At 37.1% G+C, this 18,954-nt stretch overlaps 1 protein-coding gene across 1 annotated transcript in view; it reads left to right on the forward strand.

The window, feature by feature from the left end:
• arhgap29a (Rho GTPase activating protein 29a) overlaps positions 1-18,954 on the forward strand; it is a 49,108-nt gene that overhangs the window by 790 nt on the left and 29,364 nt on the right. Inside the window, exon 2 of the mRNA XM_069194110.1 lies at positions 2,754-3,096. Within this exon, the coding sequence (XP_069050211.1) occupies positions 2,829-3,096 (268 nt within the window). The 5' untranslated portion in view covers positions 2,754-2,828. The remainder of the gene's footprint in view (positions 1-2,753; positions 3,097-18,954) is intronic.

The following is an 18,954-nucleotide window of genomic DNA, read 5'->3' on the forward strand; positions in this document are numbered from 1 at the left end:
AACTAAGTGCATGAGGCATAAATACATTTTTTGATACACCAGGCTGACTTCACAGGTTTCTGCCTTTTTATTTGCGTTATCTTTTGTAAAAGACTGCATCGGCCAATGTTGTCTAGGAATCTGCTGTTTGTTCCGCTTCGTGGGGTACTTGACCCTCTTACTGTAATCAAAGGGTGTTTCATTCATTAAAACCTTTTGTTTACGTAGTGGTAGAACAAAACAACTACTGCAAACAACCTTCCCCACTCTCGAACTCTGTGAGAATTGCCCCCTTCAAAGTGTCTTGTATCCATCGTTCGTTGTGCCTATTCTTTGGCTACAAGTCTGTGAAGACTGTATGTTGATCTTAATCCTAAAGTTCATTGATTAGTATATTTTGAAGGCAGGTCGAAGGGACACGAGCAGTCACTTTATTGCCCAGGAAAGAGTAAATTATCCGGTTGTTAATCCTGTTTAAATGTATCTGAAGAACTGTGTGACCTCACATGTGGTCACACAGAGCCCCCCGTTCTTCACAGTCTTCTGGAATTCCAGATATTCAGAATACAAAATAAAGTGCAGAATACCTGTAACCTCAAAACCTTTTTTTAGTGATTTAGAGAGCACAAAACATTCATTTTAATGCGATTTTCAAAATCTCCACTTGCATAAATGCTTTAGAAGAAAAAAGACTGCAGTGCCTTGTTTAAAAAAAAAACAGATTAAAAGACAGAGTTTAGATTTTATGGATTGTATTGAGTAATACGTGCTTATTTTTATCACAAAGACCTGAGCTGCCACACCTCCGTTTTAAATTGTTCCAGATGAGCAAACATACAAAGTGATAATTATTTCAACCACGTGGTTTGTCTAAAAATAGGCCAGCGCTGTGATTCAGGTGTCTGTAATTATGACACAGTTCTGGCCCTTACAGGAGTGCGATATTGTTCATTGTTTGATCCAGTGTAATATATCAGTTACTTTGGAACTGCACTGATGTGGAGCTATGTAGTGCCATCGCACTGATAGGATTATACAGAGTGGTTTCTTGGTATGTGGGGGAGATTGTGTATGCTGTCTTCTTCATAAAATCTTTCGGCTTGTAGATAAGTGATTTGTGTTTACATTATATTCTTTGCTCTTTCCTTCTTACAAATGTCAGTGCTGTAAAAGCATCTGTGTTTTCAAATGGGTATGAACTCTTTCACAATATGTTTTGAATTTCACTACATATTACAAGAAGGAATAATGAAATACCACACAGTGTCGCAATGTTTTGTGAAAATTTTATTTGCAAGTGAAGGAAACATTAATGAACCTAGGAACAAGTTTCATGCTGAAAAGAGAAGAAAAGAAACTCAACGTTTCGACTGTGGATAAACTGAGTAGATAAATTGATAAACTTAACCCACTTTGAATTTAGAGTACAGAATCCATCCAGTTTGTAACCACTTCATGCAAGTCAGGGTCATCAAACTATTAGGAACATACCAAAAATGCTCTTTATAAGTATTTAAGTGTATGTTACTGCTTTTTTTCTAATTCTTTAGATTCACAGTATCGGTGTAATTTATGATCTGATTCTGGCATTTGGTAATCAATACGACAAAGTTAAAAATATTGTAGATCTCTGTTCTCCTAAAGAAAGTGCATGCATAACCTCCAGGTGTTCCCAATTAGTTTTTTGAGTGATTTCCAGTAACATAGTCTCTCCCCTGGGTAGCCATCCACAGGAAAATACTGTAACCTATGTTTATTAGCCCTCACACAAACAGTACTGTGTTCAACATCCCAAAAATCATTAAAGCCTCCATATTATCTGGTCTTTCATCGCATAAGCCAAGAGGACTGCTGACAAGTCAGCTGGGGGTGCCAACAGCAGCAGGATTGAACACCCACCTCAGTTTATCGTCTGTCAATAACAAATCCACCTGATGCTGCTCCTTCTTGGTTTATTCTCTGATACATGACTTTTGAGTAGCCCAAGGAGTGACTATTTGAAAAATATTGTTTTCTCATTTGAATCGGACAGTGATGCTTCTGTGGGGCGTCCTTCTTTCAGGGGAGCCAGGTTAGGTTCCGAGAAAACAACTACTCCCAAGAACAGAGGATATAAACAAAGGCTGCAAATGAAGCAAACCCATTTGACCTGTATTCATGTTTGTGTTAAGGCTCTGTGCAAGTTTCACTGCTGTGGGTGTAAATGTTTTAGGTTCAGTATGTCGTCTGTGCAATGCCCAAAACATGTTTTACAGGAGGACAAAATGACTTTTGCGAGCCGGGAAGTACCTTTGTGGTAGTTGACTGTCTTGTTTTGTAGCAGCTCTGCACCAAAGAATTGCAAATTTATGTTTAGGTCTGAAGGGTGGGGATACGTTAATTAAAAGCTGTCACCGTGTTCAAATTTTATGTTTAGATGATAGCTGCTCTGTAATCGTACTCCACTTCCCAAGTTAATGAAACACAGCTGTAGTTCTCTACAGTATTTATTATCTCTCTGATCCTGACTGCTTTCAAATACCTTAGCCTAAACTTTCTAAAACGACACTACTTGCTATAGCGGTTTTGTTATGGAGCTGTAAGTTAGTTTTTTCCAGCCAGTGCTCTTTTTGTGGTTGCGCCATGTCCAATGCTGTTACTGTACGTAGCAGAAGCTTTTTGGCAACATCCGCTTGGTGATAGGTCTGTTGTGCGGCTGGTTAGCAGAGGAAGTGTATTTCTTCTTTCTCATTGTGGTGTTGCGTTTGATAAAACTCTTCTCGCATTCACCCTAGGAGCAGCTCTTCGCGGATGGAAGTCTAGTGGGATCCGCCGTTAACGTGGCCAGGATTTCTGGAGCACCAGTTGGGATGTTGCGACAGAGCGCCAGTGGCGGCACCAAGCGCTCCCTGGGGATTGCTAGGCTCTCAAACTCGAACTTCTTCCCCCTGTCAGCTGGCACGGGGACTTGGGGAATGGGCCGTGGTACCAAGAGCAACTCCCTGAGCAGCATCAGCTCCAGCTCGGATGGCCTGGAGATTCCCGGGGTGGACCCTGACTATATAATGCAGCTCGTCAATGATGTCCGGAAGTTTGCTGATGTGCTTCTCCACCTTAAAGAGGCTTTTCGTGCTGAAGGTGGGTTGGGAATCCATCCTATTTTAAATGCTGCTCGACACAACCCCCCATTCTTTCGGTAATGCAGAAGCAGGTGGGATGCTGCTGTCATACCCTTAAGATTGTGCCAGTAAAATACCCTCCTGGCTGTATAAACGGGTTCAAATGTAAGTCACTTTGGATAAAAACGTCAGCTACACTATTATTTTTAAGGGCCTATTTATTAGAAAGCAGTTTTTCTCAGTGCACCTAGAAAAATGTCAGATGAATATTTGCTTGCAATAAAGGAACAATATGCATGTTTATAAAACTAATGTTTTAAACTAATAGTGTTAATTTATGCACTTTGAATATGAACTTTTCTCTTTATTAAAGTTGTTCTTCTAGTAGTTGTTCCTGTCAGAGCTTCAGAAGTGAAACACAACTGGGACATCTTGGGGGGGGGAGGAAAGGTACTTGCATTCAAAATGACACTATAGGTCCACCTGTTGCAAAGTGTGCTCATTAAACCTGACCTGACCGACAGATGGGATATTCAAAGTGCTGTCTTATTCTTACACTGACCTGTTTCCATCCTCTCGGTCACTGACTCCAGTGAACCAACTTTATCTGGTGTCTGTACTGGGTGAGAGTTGCAGAATGTTTTCCCATTCTTTGCCTTGTAGGAGTATCTGTGAGCTGCATAGATAAACCTCATAATTTGACAGTGTTTTGATGAACTGCTGCTTAAGAATTATAGAACGCTCTGTCTACCTGAGAATTCATTGCGCTAATGTGTCATCTGTAGAACAAAACACAACTCTTCACATACTGTTTAGCCCCAAGTTATTTTTATTACCGTATTTACTTTTTGTTGTAGCTAGTCATTGTTTTTGTTCACCTTAATGTTTTACAGGGAACCTTTACTTGTCTACCTTTTTTAATTTTTAAACAAAAAATCTTAGAAACATTGAGCCAAGCCTATTTCATCCTTTTAAATGTTTTCTTTGGTTCACTGTGAACCATGTGTTAAGAAACTAATACTTGCAAATTTATTGTTACTAATGCAGTGGAAGCAAAAGATGTGAAAATAGCAATGTATAATCCAGCGTTACCTTTTTGACAGAAATTCATCATTGTAAAACTACATAGATCAAAGAATACCATGTATTGCATACAAGAAGGCATGTTGCTTTCCACTATGGCTTCTGATATGTGTATTTTCAGGCTTTGTGACACCTTCAGTAGTTCCATAAGGACAAGATCAATTAGATAAATTATTTGAATATACACAGTAGAGAACAGTACTAAATATACACAATAGTGAACAATATTAGAACAACTGCTTATATCATCAGGTGATAAATAGATAATATATGTGATACCTTCCAAGTGCAATTAATTTGCATTTAATTATATTTTTTATTCATGCAGTGGGGCTGACGTGGAAGGCCATTGCCTGTGGGTTTCTATAGAGAGTATGTTAAATAGAACCTGCTTCCGTAATTAATAAGGGAGTTTTTCCGCACATCACCTTCTTGAACAGTTTACCAAATGTATACCAGCTGCGTCTGTGGCTCCTTGACAATTTTCAGAAAAATGTAGTCTTAGTAAAATTTAAAATATAACTACAAATGGGAAAAGGTAATTGATATTCTGTGTGGGTGATTGTCACATTCCTGTCCCTGAGGCTGAGCCAAGCTGAATCATTCCCAAAGCTTTGTAATCATTGAATTAAGTCAGTTTGCCCTCAGACTCCCTTCAGTTGTGTTCCTCTGTATGATAAGCAAGCTGCTTTCACTGTTGATACCTTGCATTGTAGTCACTTTTTAACAGAGATTGCCTGATTTCTCCTAGTTAGAAGATGGTAGTAGCACGGGAGGAGTCTTTATTAATTTTATGTATCCTATTACTTCTGGTCAGAAGTTTTGTTTACTTAAATCATCTAAGAGAGGTATGAAGATGTAGGTTGATTCTAAGGAAAATGAAAAATTCAATCGTTTTTAAGGATGGTGTTAAAAAAAATCAACATTATGATCTCTGAGATTCCTTAGTGCAAGAAGTCAAACCTGAACAATCAAAGCTGTTTCTGTTCAGAAGAGTATACAGTACGAACAAACAGAAACTATTTATTCTAAGAGTGGCCTATACATTAATTTTCTTTCTAATATTGACATTATGTAGCATATTAATTTTCTTCTACTAGAAACACTTATCCTAGTTACTGAATAGAATGGTCCTCTAGGGCCAAGTTTTAGGTCAGTACACCTCGATGATGAGCCTTATCAAAGTGAAATCTGTTATCATGGTTTGAGTAATAGTTTGCTTCCTGGACACCATTTCAGTTTTCAGATCTGCAGAAGCTGTAGTTTCAAATAGGGAAGTTATTTTAGGCACCAAAGGACATAGGCCTATCTATTTGAGTTTAATGAAATTCTGGAGCAACATACATCATCTGATCCTAACTTCAGTTAATATTACAGTACATATAGAGTAACTCGGAAACAGACTTCTTGAAGATAATGATCCTGTCTAGTTTAATTAAGTTATGGGTCAGCAAACATCTTCAAAGTGTAATTTGTGGTAGTTAGCTGGGTGGATCCAGAGGACTGGATGTTTGAGCTGAGAATAGACACTATTGTTCAACTATCAGATAAAGTATGGCTGAAAATAATGTACAGTCTCTTCAGTACTTACGCCTTGTATTATTATGGTTGTTTTACAGTATGTCTACTAGGAGATCTTTCATCCTAGAGAATGTTTGTTGTTAATCACTCAATATGGGGTGTTTTTGTGTACACCCCATATTTCAGTACAGTACCATACAATACCTAAATGTTTCTTTTATGCAATTTTAAAATATTCTAGGCTTCCAAGATTAGCATAAATGTTGAACTCATTTCTGTGAGTTTCAAAAAAGACTGGTTATGTGACACTGACCACATGTCCTAAAGATCCTCTCTTGAGCGGTTTGTCCAGACTGTTTGGCTGAAAATTCACTTTCCCATCTAAGAATAGCAGGAATGTCTATTCCCTGTGAAAAGCCTTGACCAGTTTGAATAAAAAATTACTTTTTTTTTAGACATTTTACTCTCGTCACCTTAAATGGTGATTGTTATCGGTTGTTTATATTATGAAGGGTTTAATGTGGCCCAGAAGGGTAATCCTCATGTTAAGGGTACATCTTTGTGCATATTTATGTGATGTTTTCTGAGAACAGTTTCAGCGATCCTAAGCAACAGATGCTGCCTTTGCTGTGATAGTTGTATTTGGAATAATACATTTCATTATTGGTATAGTACTAGTTACCTTTCAAAAGGTTTACAGCCTTAGTAACTCCTGCATTAAAGGTGTGCAATATAATGTAAACTTCATGTTTGCAGAACAAAAGCTTTGAATATGTTTAAATATACCAATAATAGATTTTGCTTTTTTGTTGCAGCTTAATTTATTTCACTCTTTGCTCTGTTAAGCAGAATGGTAGGTAGCTTCTGTCAGCATGATCAAAGGTAAAGGTTCCATCATGCTGAAGAAAAGAAGATTCTGCAGACAAGTGTTTCCTGGTGAAATTTTCTGCAAGTCTTCAGTTTTGGTTTTCAGTATACCACTCAAACTTCCAACAGCATTTTTCCTTACAGAGGTTTTAGTATTTTTTTTTCCTTAAGCAGGCATTTGTTTTGCCAGAGGTAGAATTAACATAGCACAGACTGGCAGCTGTAGATTTTTTAAAAGATGTTTTTAACCCGATGACAGCAGCAATACATACATTTGCTGGATATTTTAAAAATGCCTACCATAACAAATGACTAAAGGTATGCAGGAGAGTGCAGTCTATCATTTTAAAATGATGATGGCAAGTATTTCACAAGCTGCCTCCGTGATGCACTGAAAAAATGAGGACTGTAATTCTGAATTGGATAAACATGTTCTTAAGGTATCTGCATCACACCTCAGACTTACTTTCATTCCTTTGGCAGCTATAATATGCTAGCATACTTAAAGCAGAGATTTGGTTTGTTTGGTTATTCTGTGAGTCTCTATATTTTCCTCTGGGGTGCATGTATTTCCTGTTGAAATGGGGGCCAATACAAGGAATTTGCAACATTCCTGTAAGTGTGCTTTCATAGCTGTGGTTTATGACGGAAACCCTGCTTTTCAGTTCTGTGTTAAGTTCTCCTCTCCATACAACACTTGTGAAAACTAGGAGCTATTGACCTCTGCTCTGACCTTTCCCTCCCCTTCCTAAGAACAGGAAGGAGACTGAATTATTAATGACCGATTTCAAGTCACATAATGTTTATTCCAATTAATTTCTGCATCTTTGTAAGTTATTACCTTGTAGTGTTGGCATTCCGTTTTTCACTTCAGCTTAACCTGGGGTATTTTGTTGCTTAAGAGCTATTGTGAAAATGCTCATCTTTTGAATTGGAACAACGTGGTACACCGCTAATGCTCTGGATTAATATAAAAGAAAAAGGTAGCTGGTTTCAATTGTTCTGTAAGTGGGGGTCATATGTGTAATAACAACATTGTCCAAAGTCATATTGCATTTTAGGCTGACTCAAGCATAGCCAAAATAATTTGATATAGATTCAGTCCAAGAACCTCCGATTGTACATAAGTTATTTTCAGTGTTTTTGATGTTGAAGTGTTATGTACAGCACAATAGATCAAACAGATTTATTTATTTTTCTTTTTTGAGCCTCTCACTGCAACTGCATCCTGACTTTCAACATCTTCCAAATCTGCAGATTCACCATCCTTCAAAAGCTATCTGCTGCCAGGGAATATGGGTATTTACAGTAGAAGTTATATAAATCTTCAGTCAGCATTGAATTGCGTTCCTTTGCATTTTGTGTTTGTCTTGACAAACCTGCCTTCTTAAAAAAGAGTACCACTACCTCTTGGACTGATCTCGTCAATTCTTTTTGAAGCTAATCCGGACTGGGATTAGATGGAGACCTCTAAGGAACACCAAGTTGTTGTTATAAGTGGTGGTACCATAGGCGGAGCTCTTCCTTCTGCACCAGCATTGCCAAACCAATGACCCAGGAGGTGGTTCTGGTGCTGTTAGAGCTGCTTTCTTTCAATGAGATGTTAAACTGCAATCTTGACTTCTTTGTCATGACAGATCTGTGGCTCTTTTGCTGGAGGAGTGGTGTTAATTCTGGATCCTTTGCTCCATTCTGGGTTTGCAAACTCTGAAGCAACACCTCACTTCTCTACCTGATCTGTTGTGTAGAGAGGAGTTTTTAGCCCTGGTCCTGTATCTACATTGTCTTCTCTGGTTTTTGCTCCAGCAAGTTCTTAACTACACAACTGATTTAAGTTTTCTGCATGGGACATATTTGTTAATTTACTTATGGCTCTTAAAAGCTCAAACAGAATTTATAATTGGTATCATCCTAGTTTTGAGTTTCAACGCTGTTCTAAGATGTGTTTTCTGAACCAATTAGACCTCTGCAGAAAGTAAAGAAAAATACTCTTATTTTGAGTGTTGATACATTGTCAACCCCACCTTTGCCTGCTTATCATCAGTTAATTCATAAGAACTGTTAAGTCAGAAATAACGGCAAGTAATTTGAAGACTGGGCTGTGTCAAGTTCTGTGTGTGTTCTTGGGAACTATACCCTTGAAAGAGGGTGTTTTTTGACTTTCAGGACTGACCAAAGGAAAAAGTTAAATAAAAGCCTAAAAAAACAAGCTGATCAAGGAAGTCCTCCATTAACACTGGAGAAATACGAAGGAACACTGGAAGCAAAGCCAGCTCACACAGTCTTCTTCCAGGACCATGGCTGGGAACCACAGGTGTAGAGGAGTTAATGGCTGCCTTACATCAACATGGTGGTGGCTTGATTTCAGCAGTGGATGAAGCCGTTCCCCCACCTGTACTGTATGTAAAGCAGTTTGGAGTCCTTTTGGGTATAAAATATAAGTAAGGCAATATCATTGAATGGGCCTGCCAGGATCCCCAACAACCTTGTATTGGATAAAGGTTTTAGAAAATGGTCAGAATAATTAATATTTAAAACTGTTTTATGGCATTAATAGAAATTCACACAAATCTTATTTGAATATCATTTTAATCATAGAATGTGCTACATGTTACATGTGAAAAGCTCTGGGAAACTTCCAAATTCCATGTGCTTGTCTTCCAGAGATAAGAAAAGTGACCTTTTTCAGAATCTGTAGCAATTTTTTTCCCACTCTTACAGCTTCTCAAGGTTTTGCTATCTAGTGTATTTTTAACTACCGAATCAATATTGACCCTTATGGCTGGGGCTATTAAGGGAACAGCTAATCATTTTGATACAAGCAAATAAAAGCCCCTCAGTTTCCAAAGTAGAGCTGTAGTTTCCTACCATCCCCCACTCACATACACTGCATTCCTTTAGAACAAATGTTCACTTGTTGCTATAGTGCCTTAGATCAACAGTTGCTAGGTATTTGATAATCTTAAATGCAGAAGTGACACTTAAAATTTCATTGTTTCTCTGAACACTCTTCCTTTTTGTTGTGTGAATTGTAATCTAAAATTGTGTTCTGTGGTTTTGGACAAAGCATCACAACTGCTATACAAGTAGTGAAATGTTTTCAATGATAAAAGAGAATTGCAGTTGCTATAGTGTAGAACTGCTTCTGGTTTGTTTTATGCCTTCCATGGGAAAATAGAAACTTACCTTGTAACTTGAATAATTCCATTTTTTTACATTGGTTTTTTTACATTATACACTTTAAACTACTTACTGTACATCTGGCCTTGGGTCTTGTTGAAATGAATGGAGGCGATTTCAAGTTGCCTTAATCTATCTGTCGTGAACATGTTATGAGTGCAAAGCACCGTCTATCGCAACAGCACTGTATATCGTAACTGCAACTATAGTCCTTTCAGGGACTCCTTTGTTCATGAAAATATTTTAGATCTTAGAAACCAGATCTAACAAGTTAATGGGAGGAAATCTTTAATTACAGTACTATGTTGGCTCTGATTAAAGTAGCATGGTAGTGGCTTCAATTGAAGTGTGAAACTTCAAGAATCTGGTCCTTCCCGAAGCAATATATAGGGCCTTACCACTGTCAGTATTGCGGAGCTATCTCTAAGTAGGAAAATATTGTGGTAAGTTCCTCTTCATGAAGTCAAAACTGTTTCCCAACAGTCTGTGTACTGTAACAGTTCAAGGTTAAGCAAACCAGCAAGTAAGCTGTAAAGTTAACATTCTGTTTAGAAACAAGTAGAGCTTAATTCCACACTGCAAAGAAAGAAAAATTTCAGCTCTTCCAGGTGTCTCACCTGAAGAAGGCTCTATAGTCAAAATGTTTTTTCATCATCATCACTAGGTTTTATGCTCATCTTATTCAGTGCGAGTTTACTCTTTTCCGTTGTCTAGTGACATGCTTTGAAAGCAGAGGACTGAACATAGAAAAACACAGACACGTTCATGTCTGCAGCTCGCAAATTTGTATTTTGTGTGTTCTCTATGCTGATGTGTTAAGAATTCTAAAGTTTTTTTTTAAGTTTACATTCCTTTAAAAATGATTTTACTCTTCAAAATATAAGTACTAATGCAAAGGAGCTTCTAGTTTTTGTTGCATAGAAACATCTGATATATGAATTGCCTCTGGGATTCCGCTATTCAAAATGCAATATAAAATACAGTGATGACCTTATTTAAAAAAAATGGTTCTGTTTTTAATCTCTTTTGAAAATGTTTTTTAAAGTCAACTGGTTTAGTTGTAAAATGTAGTTTTCATCAGGAAAAGCTAGTATTCAGCATCATTCTTTTACATAAGCCTAAATGCACTGTTCAATTTAATTTTCAACCAGATCTGACAGAAAAGGTGTTATGTGTTGAGAGGAGCTGAACAAAGAGCTCTAACAAAGTGTACAGTGCAGTATCATTATTCCTTCTACTATATCATGACTAATCTGTATGGCAATAATCCAAGAATGTTAGAACTCCCTATTCTCTTGAATTACATTTTGTCATTGACTTTTGAGCACACCGATTCTGATTTTTTTTCCCCATTTTGAAACCAAATTAATTTTAAGCTTATTTGACTGTTATAAAAATCAATTTTACCATACTGTGCTGCAGCTCAGCACTGAATATCCTATTAGGTCTTGTATATTAATGCACCTGTACTAACCAGATCTACATAATTTATAAAGTGCTTCAAGAAATGTTTATTACAAGATGTTGTGAGAACATTTGATAGACCTTTACATTTTTTTAGGTTTCTTCTTCATGAATCAAATTTTAAAAGACTAAAGCTATCAGGATAACTACCAGAATGCTTTAATGCAAGCCAGTTAAAGGTTAATGAAAAGCTGAACAATAAAAATGAGTAGCAAGAAGAATTTTTGTTTTTATAAACTTAAGAAATTATTTCATTTGAAAGTTTTTATATGGGTACAAACCCTGTTCTTTTTTCATGATTACTTTGTGGAAAATTTTGACTTTTATCCATGGTCCTTTGAGACTACCTAAAATGACATTAGTGATTTTTTTTAGTAATGGCGGAATGTTATAAAATTAAAGACTTTTAGACCTCCAAAACAAAACGGTGCTTATCCGAAGCCTAAATATTTCCTTGTCGTTGAAGAGTGCTATGAAAGACTTTGGGCTTGAAAGCAAATTTTGTCGGGTCTTAAGCTCATGGTACTGTAAATTCAGTCTTAAGAGTTTTTCTGATATGAGTTTCAATCTTACTTTGTAAGCGTTTGCTGTAAACTCGGCTAACATTCCGAGTAGTTCCTGCATTTAAGGAGTAATTTTTGTCTTTTTCCCTGTTCAGCAGTATTGTCTTGATAAGCAGTTTGTTGAATTTAATTACATTAATTTGTAGCTATGGAGTTCCCTGCGGTTACTTATCACTTAGTACTAGCAGATTATAGCCCAGCTGGGGGCTGGATGGGGGCAGGGCAGCATATGGTGTTTTTGTTTAAATTTGGGGAAAACTGATATATGTTGAAATCCAGCAGTTGTAAAGCACTTTCTGTCCTTTCAGGAAATTGGGTTGTTTGTAACATATCTCACAAGCCAAAGTCATAGTTCTCAGTGTGTGTTTTAACTGAATAGATGTATATTGCTTTTAAATTGACCTACAGAAGTGTGGCAGGGGGCATCTTTTGAAGTGGCAGAATAGACTTCCATGTTATTTGTAGTGTTTAATGACCTGGCACATTTGGACAAAGATTTGTGGGCCATTTTTAAACCTCAGCCTTCACTGTGCCTCAGTTTTCTGGCTGCATTTCCTAGAGGCTGGATTTATGGTTATGAGTGCTACTGCAGTTCAGTGAATTTGTTATGGTGCAAGTGGAACAGTTAAAGAGCCATAGAAATCAGACCCAGCATTGTGTGAAGCCAGTTTGTGTTTGGAAAATTTATCACTGCGGATACATATAAAGCAAAGAAAAGGAAGTTTAACACTCTACATTAACTGAAGTGACTAATATTGATGTAGCCTAAGATAATTTGTTATAATTCCTATCTTATTTATATGCATTTTTTCAAAAGCAGTACTCCAATGCTTTTTATATATTTGAATGCCCCTCACTCCATCTTTTTTTCTTGTGTTTAATTGCAGTCCTGGAATGTGAATAAGAGGCAATTTAAAAAAAAAGTGGAGCCTCAGTTAGGTGGGATACATATGTTATCGGGCTGCCACAAGTAGAAGTTCACAAGTGCGTTATTTCTGTTCATTTTATGGCATGTTTGACATCTTCAAAAGAAGCACAAAGTGCAACTTTCATTAATGAAATAAAGTTTGGAATGCTATGGCTGAATTTCCATGTCGGATGTTTCCCTTTTAGATTTGACTCCGTCAAGCTATGACACACAAATCCGTGCCTTCTTCGTTAGGAAGAATTCGCAAGACCTCACGGAGAGCTAAAGTTTCAGTTAAACTCATCCCTGTAAACCGCATTGTTTGTAAAGCCTGTGTAAAATGCTCAGTTGATTAAATGAATTGGTGTTACTCTCTTAAAGCTGCATGAGCTGTTGACTCCAAGCAGGGATTCAGCCAGGCAGGAAAGGATCACTGGTCAGAAGAAACTTGGAACTAAAACAAACATTTGCCCACCTGTTGTAGATAATCTTGACTTGACTAATCTGGATGCAAATCAGCATCAGCATCCAGGTGTTTCCACAAATCCATACTGTAGGTACGTCTCTGTACGTCACCTTATGCAACTTGTCTAATGAAAATGTAACTTCATTTGACATTATGTATTTTAATCAAAGGGTTTGACTGAAGGTTCCTACTGTACTTCCTGCTGTTTTGTGATTGGCATTTTGTATATACACTTAATTTGAGTCCCTTAAAGTTAAAAATAAACTACAATAACGTACTTTATTAGTAGTCTGTAATACTGTTTTTTTTGCAATAGAGTGAATTTTAAAAGACCCCAAGAACAGTCAAGTAGACTTCACAGATAATAGACAAGCAGCTTGTAATGAGTGAGTCATATCAAGAGCATCATGTGTAATGGTTCAGGCATGTTAGTTGGTGTATGGGGGTTGAGTGAGGTGCTTGGATACCTTGGATTTGTTAAGTAGTGTGGGCTAATAGTGGGTTCTTTTTGAAAGATAATAACACAAAAACCCAAAGGCATTACTCTGCAATGAATCATTTTAAAAATATGATGAATGTATCATAGCTTTTAGGATAGGACTTTTTATTAAAGAGATTTTCAGAAGAAGATATGTTCCTACAGGTGTTGGTGTCAGGTTTGTTTTACAGTGCAATTTAGCTTTAAATGGTCTGAGCTATTTGCACTCCTTTTGTTTTCTTTCAACTAGGTGCTATAAAAGCATTCTATTTCAAAAGGTGAAAGCCTGATAAGAACTAAAAAACAAATTGCCAGAGAAAAAACGTTTATCATCAGGAAACTGGTGATTAAAAGTCATTGTTTACTTTATAGCTTTGCTTGATCACAAACCTAGACAGTAAACTGATCCTCTGGAGCAGATTACAGGCTGAACTCCCCCTCTGGATTAGGACAGTCTGCAGCAGAAGCAACCCTTCTGCTGAAACGTTTGTAATGATTTAATAAAGCTCCTATAAGGTACAGGTCTATAAGGCAAATGCCTTAGATGTGTAAGGAAACTTCACACAGAGAACCTGTTTCTTCTTTTTGATGATTGATTCAAAGGTTTAGGTTCATGGAATTATTTTAAACCTTAAAAGTACAACAGGACCCAATTACTGCATATTTAACCGGGCTTGTTATTTAATTATCTGAATATGTTGGAGAGGCTAATAACATTGATAATTACCCTAATAGGATAGTCTAAATCAAAAGGCACAATGAAAAGGAGATTATGGTCCCGATTCCTCAGTTCTCTTTTTTTTGGTCTTCTTGCGTGAACAAGTCTTTACAGTACCGAAGAGTCACTAGAATTTTAGGGTAATATCTGAAATGTATTAATGACTGAGGGAAAACAATGCATCTTATGTTTTCGGGGTAGATTTAGCACAACACATTTGCAAGTTTATCATAATAAATGTGCATCTTTCTTATGGTGGTTCCTTACCCTATGTCGGTATGCTCCGCCTACATAGTACCCCTTGCTTATATCTATACAGTGCTGTACCACAGTAAAACCTCTATAATGGAGTACAGATGTTCAACATGCAAGTGAAATATTGAACACAGTTCAACTGGACAGACACTGTGGCTTTCAATTTTTGTCTACCTGAGTAAATGTCTCATAACTGAATTTTTTGTGCAGTTCACAGTCTGAGCCTCAAATTTTATAGAATATTGATTTATGCAATACTTTATTTAAAAAGCTCTCTTAGGGTTTTTTTTATTAAAGTAAATTAGAGGTTTAATCTAAGTAGCTTTCCAATAAATATTGTTGAAAGATAGTCCTGTGTAATAAAATTTTCAGTTAATGTGTGCTAGGCATTCAAAGGATTTGCCAAATGTGTTAAATTCTATTTAGAGCAAGACACCGGGGTATTTTGTGAAACACTCAGAACTGCTTATCATCACCACTCCTGTGAAAAGGGCAATATACCCATGGAGTGGTCCTGTCAGTTGTGTGTAATTATGCTAAACTTCGTATTTAAAAAATAAAAAGGGACCATATTTGATGTAGGGTAAGAAAAACATTAACAGACATAGCGTGTAGTGTAGCAGGGGGCTATATTATGGCTGACCCAAGGGGTGAAAGAAGAGGTGGGGTGTCTCATATAATCACTGGGGGGGGATTAGTTTGTGAGCAGAAGGAATGGTTATAGGGGATGAATATGTGTGGGCCTCTTAAGAATTATCCTAATGGAAACAATGCATACACAGCATATCAAGTGTTTTCCTTGATCCCATTGTTAGTGACAGCGATAATTTATGACTGGGTGAAATTTGCATTATTCATAAAGAATTTTAAATTAGTTTGATCTTTTGTAGTTTTGCAGGCTTTATATAAAGATGTTGAAGAGTTTAAAAACAGGGTGACACATGTAATCAAATCTCTGTGGTCTTAAAAACAATATAATAGAAACTTTTATATGCTCAACAATGTGACACATTTAGAAAATGCATACAACTAAATTATTGACCCGTGCTACGCACTACCCCAATTAGTGATAAAAGCTCTGAATTCCTAATATATTGTTAAGTTCTCTAGAAAGCACTAATTGTCTTTGTGTATAATCTACATCTTAATTTCATTGCAGTTTTTTTAAATTTGACAGTTATACACAGGCCAACAGAGTAAGATTAAATGTATATGTACATATATGCTTATAGTTATACTGCAGATGCATTTAGAAATATCTTGATTTAGGATTTTAAGAACCATCCCTCTGCCCCTTGAGAAGTACATGAGGTGACAAAAAGGACAAAAAGAGGACAACAATCTTTAAAAGAAGACAAATACATGGAAAACAATAGTTATCATGCTGTGTGCTTTGCTTACATCTTGGTACGTATTTGTTTCAAAGTAATGCAAAAACAGCTGATGCTGTTTTGAATTTTTGACAAGATCCTCCTTGTAGCCGTATTGAGCCGTAAATTTTAAAGCACAGGTCCCTGGTATAGAGGTTAAACTAGGCATGTTGGCTGCTGGCTTCTGCTCTGTGGGAGTTTCAGAGCTCTCCGAAATGGAGCATAGTTGGAATACCAGCTCTCAGTATTCCATACAGACCGGATCAGGAGAGAAAGGTTAGCTGCCTTGACTCTGTGATGGATGGCTTAGTAGAAAAAAAAAACAGATTCTGGATTAGAACTGCAAGTTTTTAAATTTGCCTTTCCAAGGAAAGAACAACATCTGGGGATATGGTATTTCAAAAATAAATTTTACATCGTAATAGTGAAAACAATTGTAAATCTTATTAAATCAAAATATGGAACTACTTTAAATCATTGTTGCTTGGCAGACTATATAAAAGAAGCATGCAAAAATCTGTTTTACGCTCATGGGAAACGTTAGGATTTCAGTAAATAACATAAATCCTGTCTTAATTTTCTGACTAAACTCTTGAAGTGGTGGAGTTCAGAGTCCTTACTCAGATGTAGAATTTACACTTAAGCAATTTGCATGAGTCTGCTTCTTTGTATACTACATGCGTTCTGTTGCATGTGTGCCGTAGTGAGGTTAATAAATGTTTAACTGGTAGAGGCCTCTCCTTAGAGTGCAGCTTGTGTTCTAATGTCCAAATACAGGAATTTGGAATCTGAATATACAAGTTTTTAAATGAGAGGAACTGACATTTGACCCAACTTGATCTTGCTTCCTTCATTGACTTACTGTGCTTAGCTTTCTGTCTTGACATATTTTTGTCCCTTGTGTATTTTTAAAAATAAAATGTCTAAGTGATGGCATTTGGACCACTTATTCATTTTTGTTTTTAAGATCACACCCAGTCTTTTCTTGAAGGAAGTAGTGGTGTCAGCTTGGCTTCAACCACTTGTTTCAAGCTCTATGTTCCAACTCATTGTGTAAAGTAGTACCTTAAGCACCAACAGCACCAAATGATATTCCAAATTCAGGCTTACTAGTGCATTATGCAATTCTAACACTTTGCTCTATTATCATTTTTGTTAAGTGTAGCACCCTCCTCTTGTCTACATTAATTGCCAACTGCCTGGCAATTAATTGAATGTGTTGTATGTATCTCCTTGAATACCCTTTGCAGTTTCAACAGTATTTGATGGTCATCTGTTATTTTGATAGCAGATAATACATCATTTATATAAATTAGGAACAGCATTGGTCCTAATACAGATCCCTGTGGTACTCTGCTAGTTTTACCTCTGCAATTAAAGCATCCTTCCCTTATCTGTGCCTTTTTCTATTACCTGTTCTGAATCCAAGTACATGCATTTCCTCAATGCCTACTGTCTGCAATTTGAGAACTGTTTTGAGAAAGTTACTAAAACCTTCTGAAAATTGAAATCTATTGTATCATATGCTCACTGTCAGATACTACTGTTCTTTTTAAAGAACAGCAAAACACTAGTTAATCAAGGTCTGCCTTTTGGAGACTATAATAAATACTATTCCATTGAATCGTATTGCCATACAGATGACCTTCCAATTTAGTTTCTAATCCTTTAGTTCTAGTTGCTAATTGTTTCTGTAATATGTAGTAGACGTTGTCTGTAATTTCTTGGTTTACTTTAGTCCCTCCTAATAATTCCCATCTATGAATTGGCTTCATCACTCTCTGCTCTCCTCTCCACTGATAGCTGATGTGTGGTGAGCGTTCTGGCGCACTATGGCTGCCGTCGAATCATCCAGGTGGATGCTGCACATTGGTGGTGGTGGAGGGGAGTCCCCATTACCTGTAAAGTGCTTTGAGTTGAGTGTCCAGAAAACACTATATAAATGTAAGGAAGGATGGGGTAGGTTTGTATTGAGATGGGAGACCAGGGTCCAGAAAAAGACTTGTTGCTAATGAAGTAGTGTTTGTGGGCCAGTAGGTGGTGCTCTTCTCCCTAGACTAGAATTTCCAAACCAATGCAGTTGGTGGTACCTTGTTTCTGATGAAAGCAAGATCTTTTGACTCCATTAACGATCCCATGGGATTTTTCAGGTAGGGTATTAACTTCGGAGTCCTGTCTAAATTAATGTAGGATCCTTTGGTATGATACACACAACATAAATGCAAGGAATTATGATTATTTTGTCTTGTTGCTCAAATGCTTAAAACTACCTGTACTTTAAACTGAAGCCTTGATCAGCTGTATCTTGTGTCATTTTGCAATGTGAAAGAAGTACAGAGCTACATGAATTACCTCAGTATGCTCAGGTGTCAAACACCTGTCAATTTCAAATTTAAGTGGAAATAGAATGACAGGTTCCAAGCTCAAAACACAGTGATAAGAATTAATTTGAAGCTTCTATTTTATATTTTTATCGTGTGCTTGTTTCATTAAAGGTTTCAAAATTTGAAAGAAAACTTTAGCCAGTGCAACGTCAAACATTTCATTGGTCAGAATGGTGGTGTGAATTTGTTTTCTATTGTCTCGTGAAGACTTATTTGCTATAAAGAGCATTAGTTTGCTAATGCACGTCGGTAACCTGCTACAGTGCATTTCCTTTAAAGAGGCGGTCAATGTGGACCGACCTCGACCTACATTGAAGGTGTGTTGCCTTCGGAATAGGTTTTAATGGTTGTCTTTTGTTTGTGGCCATGGGAATGGGCACTTCAAAGGTGAAGCAGCAGGGTTGCTTTTGTAGGGGAAGTCCACAAGGCAAGGTTCATTTCTTAACAAGCACCGTGTAATCTTCTAATCCCGGGCCTGGTCACTGTGACTCGTAGGTGGCCTGCTTAATTCACAGAGGTGGGTCAGGCCAAGGAGGAAGAATCATCTGCAGAACAGCACAGTGGATGATTATGCCTGGAAAGAATGCAATGTGTTAAAAGGTTAAGGGTTTAATTTTTTTC

Source organism: Lepisosteus oculatus, chromosome 9 (assembly GCF_040954835.1).
Source record: "Lepisosteus oculatus isolate fLepOcu1 chromosome 9, fLepOcu1.hap2, whole genome shotgun sequence".
Lineage (NCBI taxonomy): Eukaryota > Metazoa > Chordata > Actinopteri > Semionotiformes > Lepisosteidae > Lepisosteus > Lepisosteus oculatus.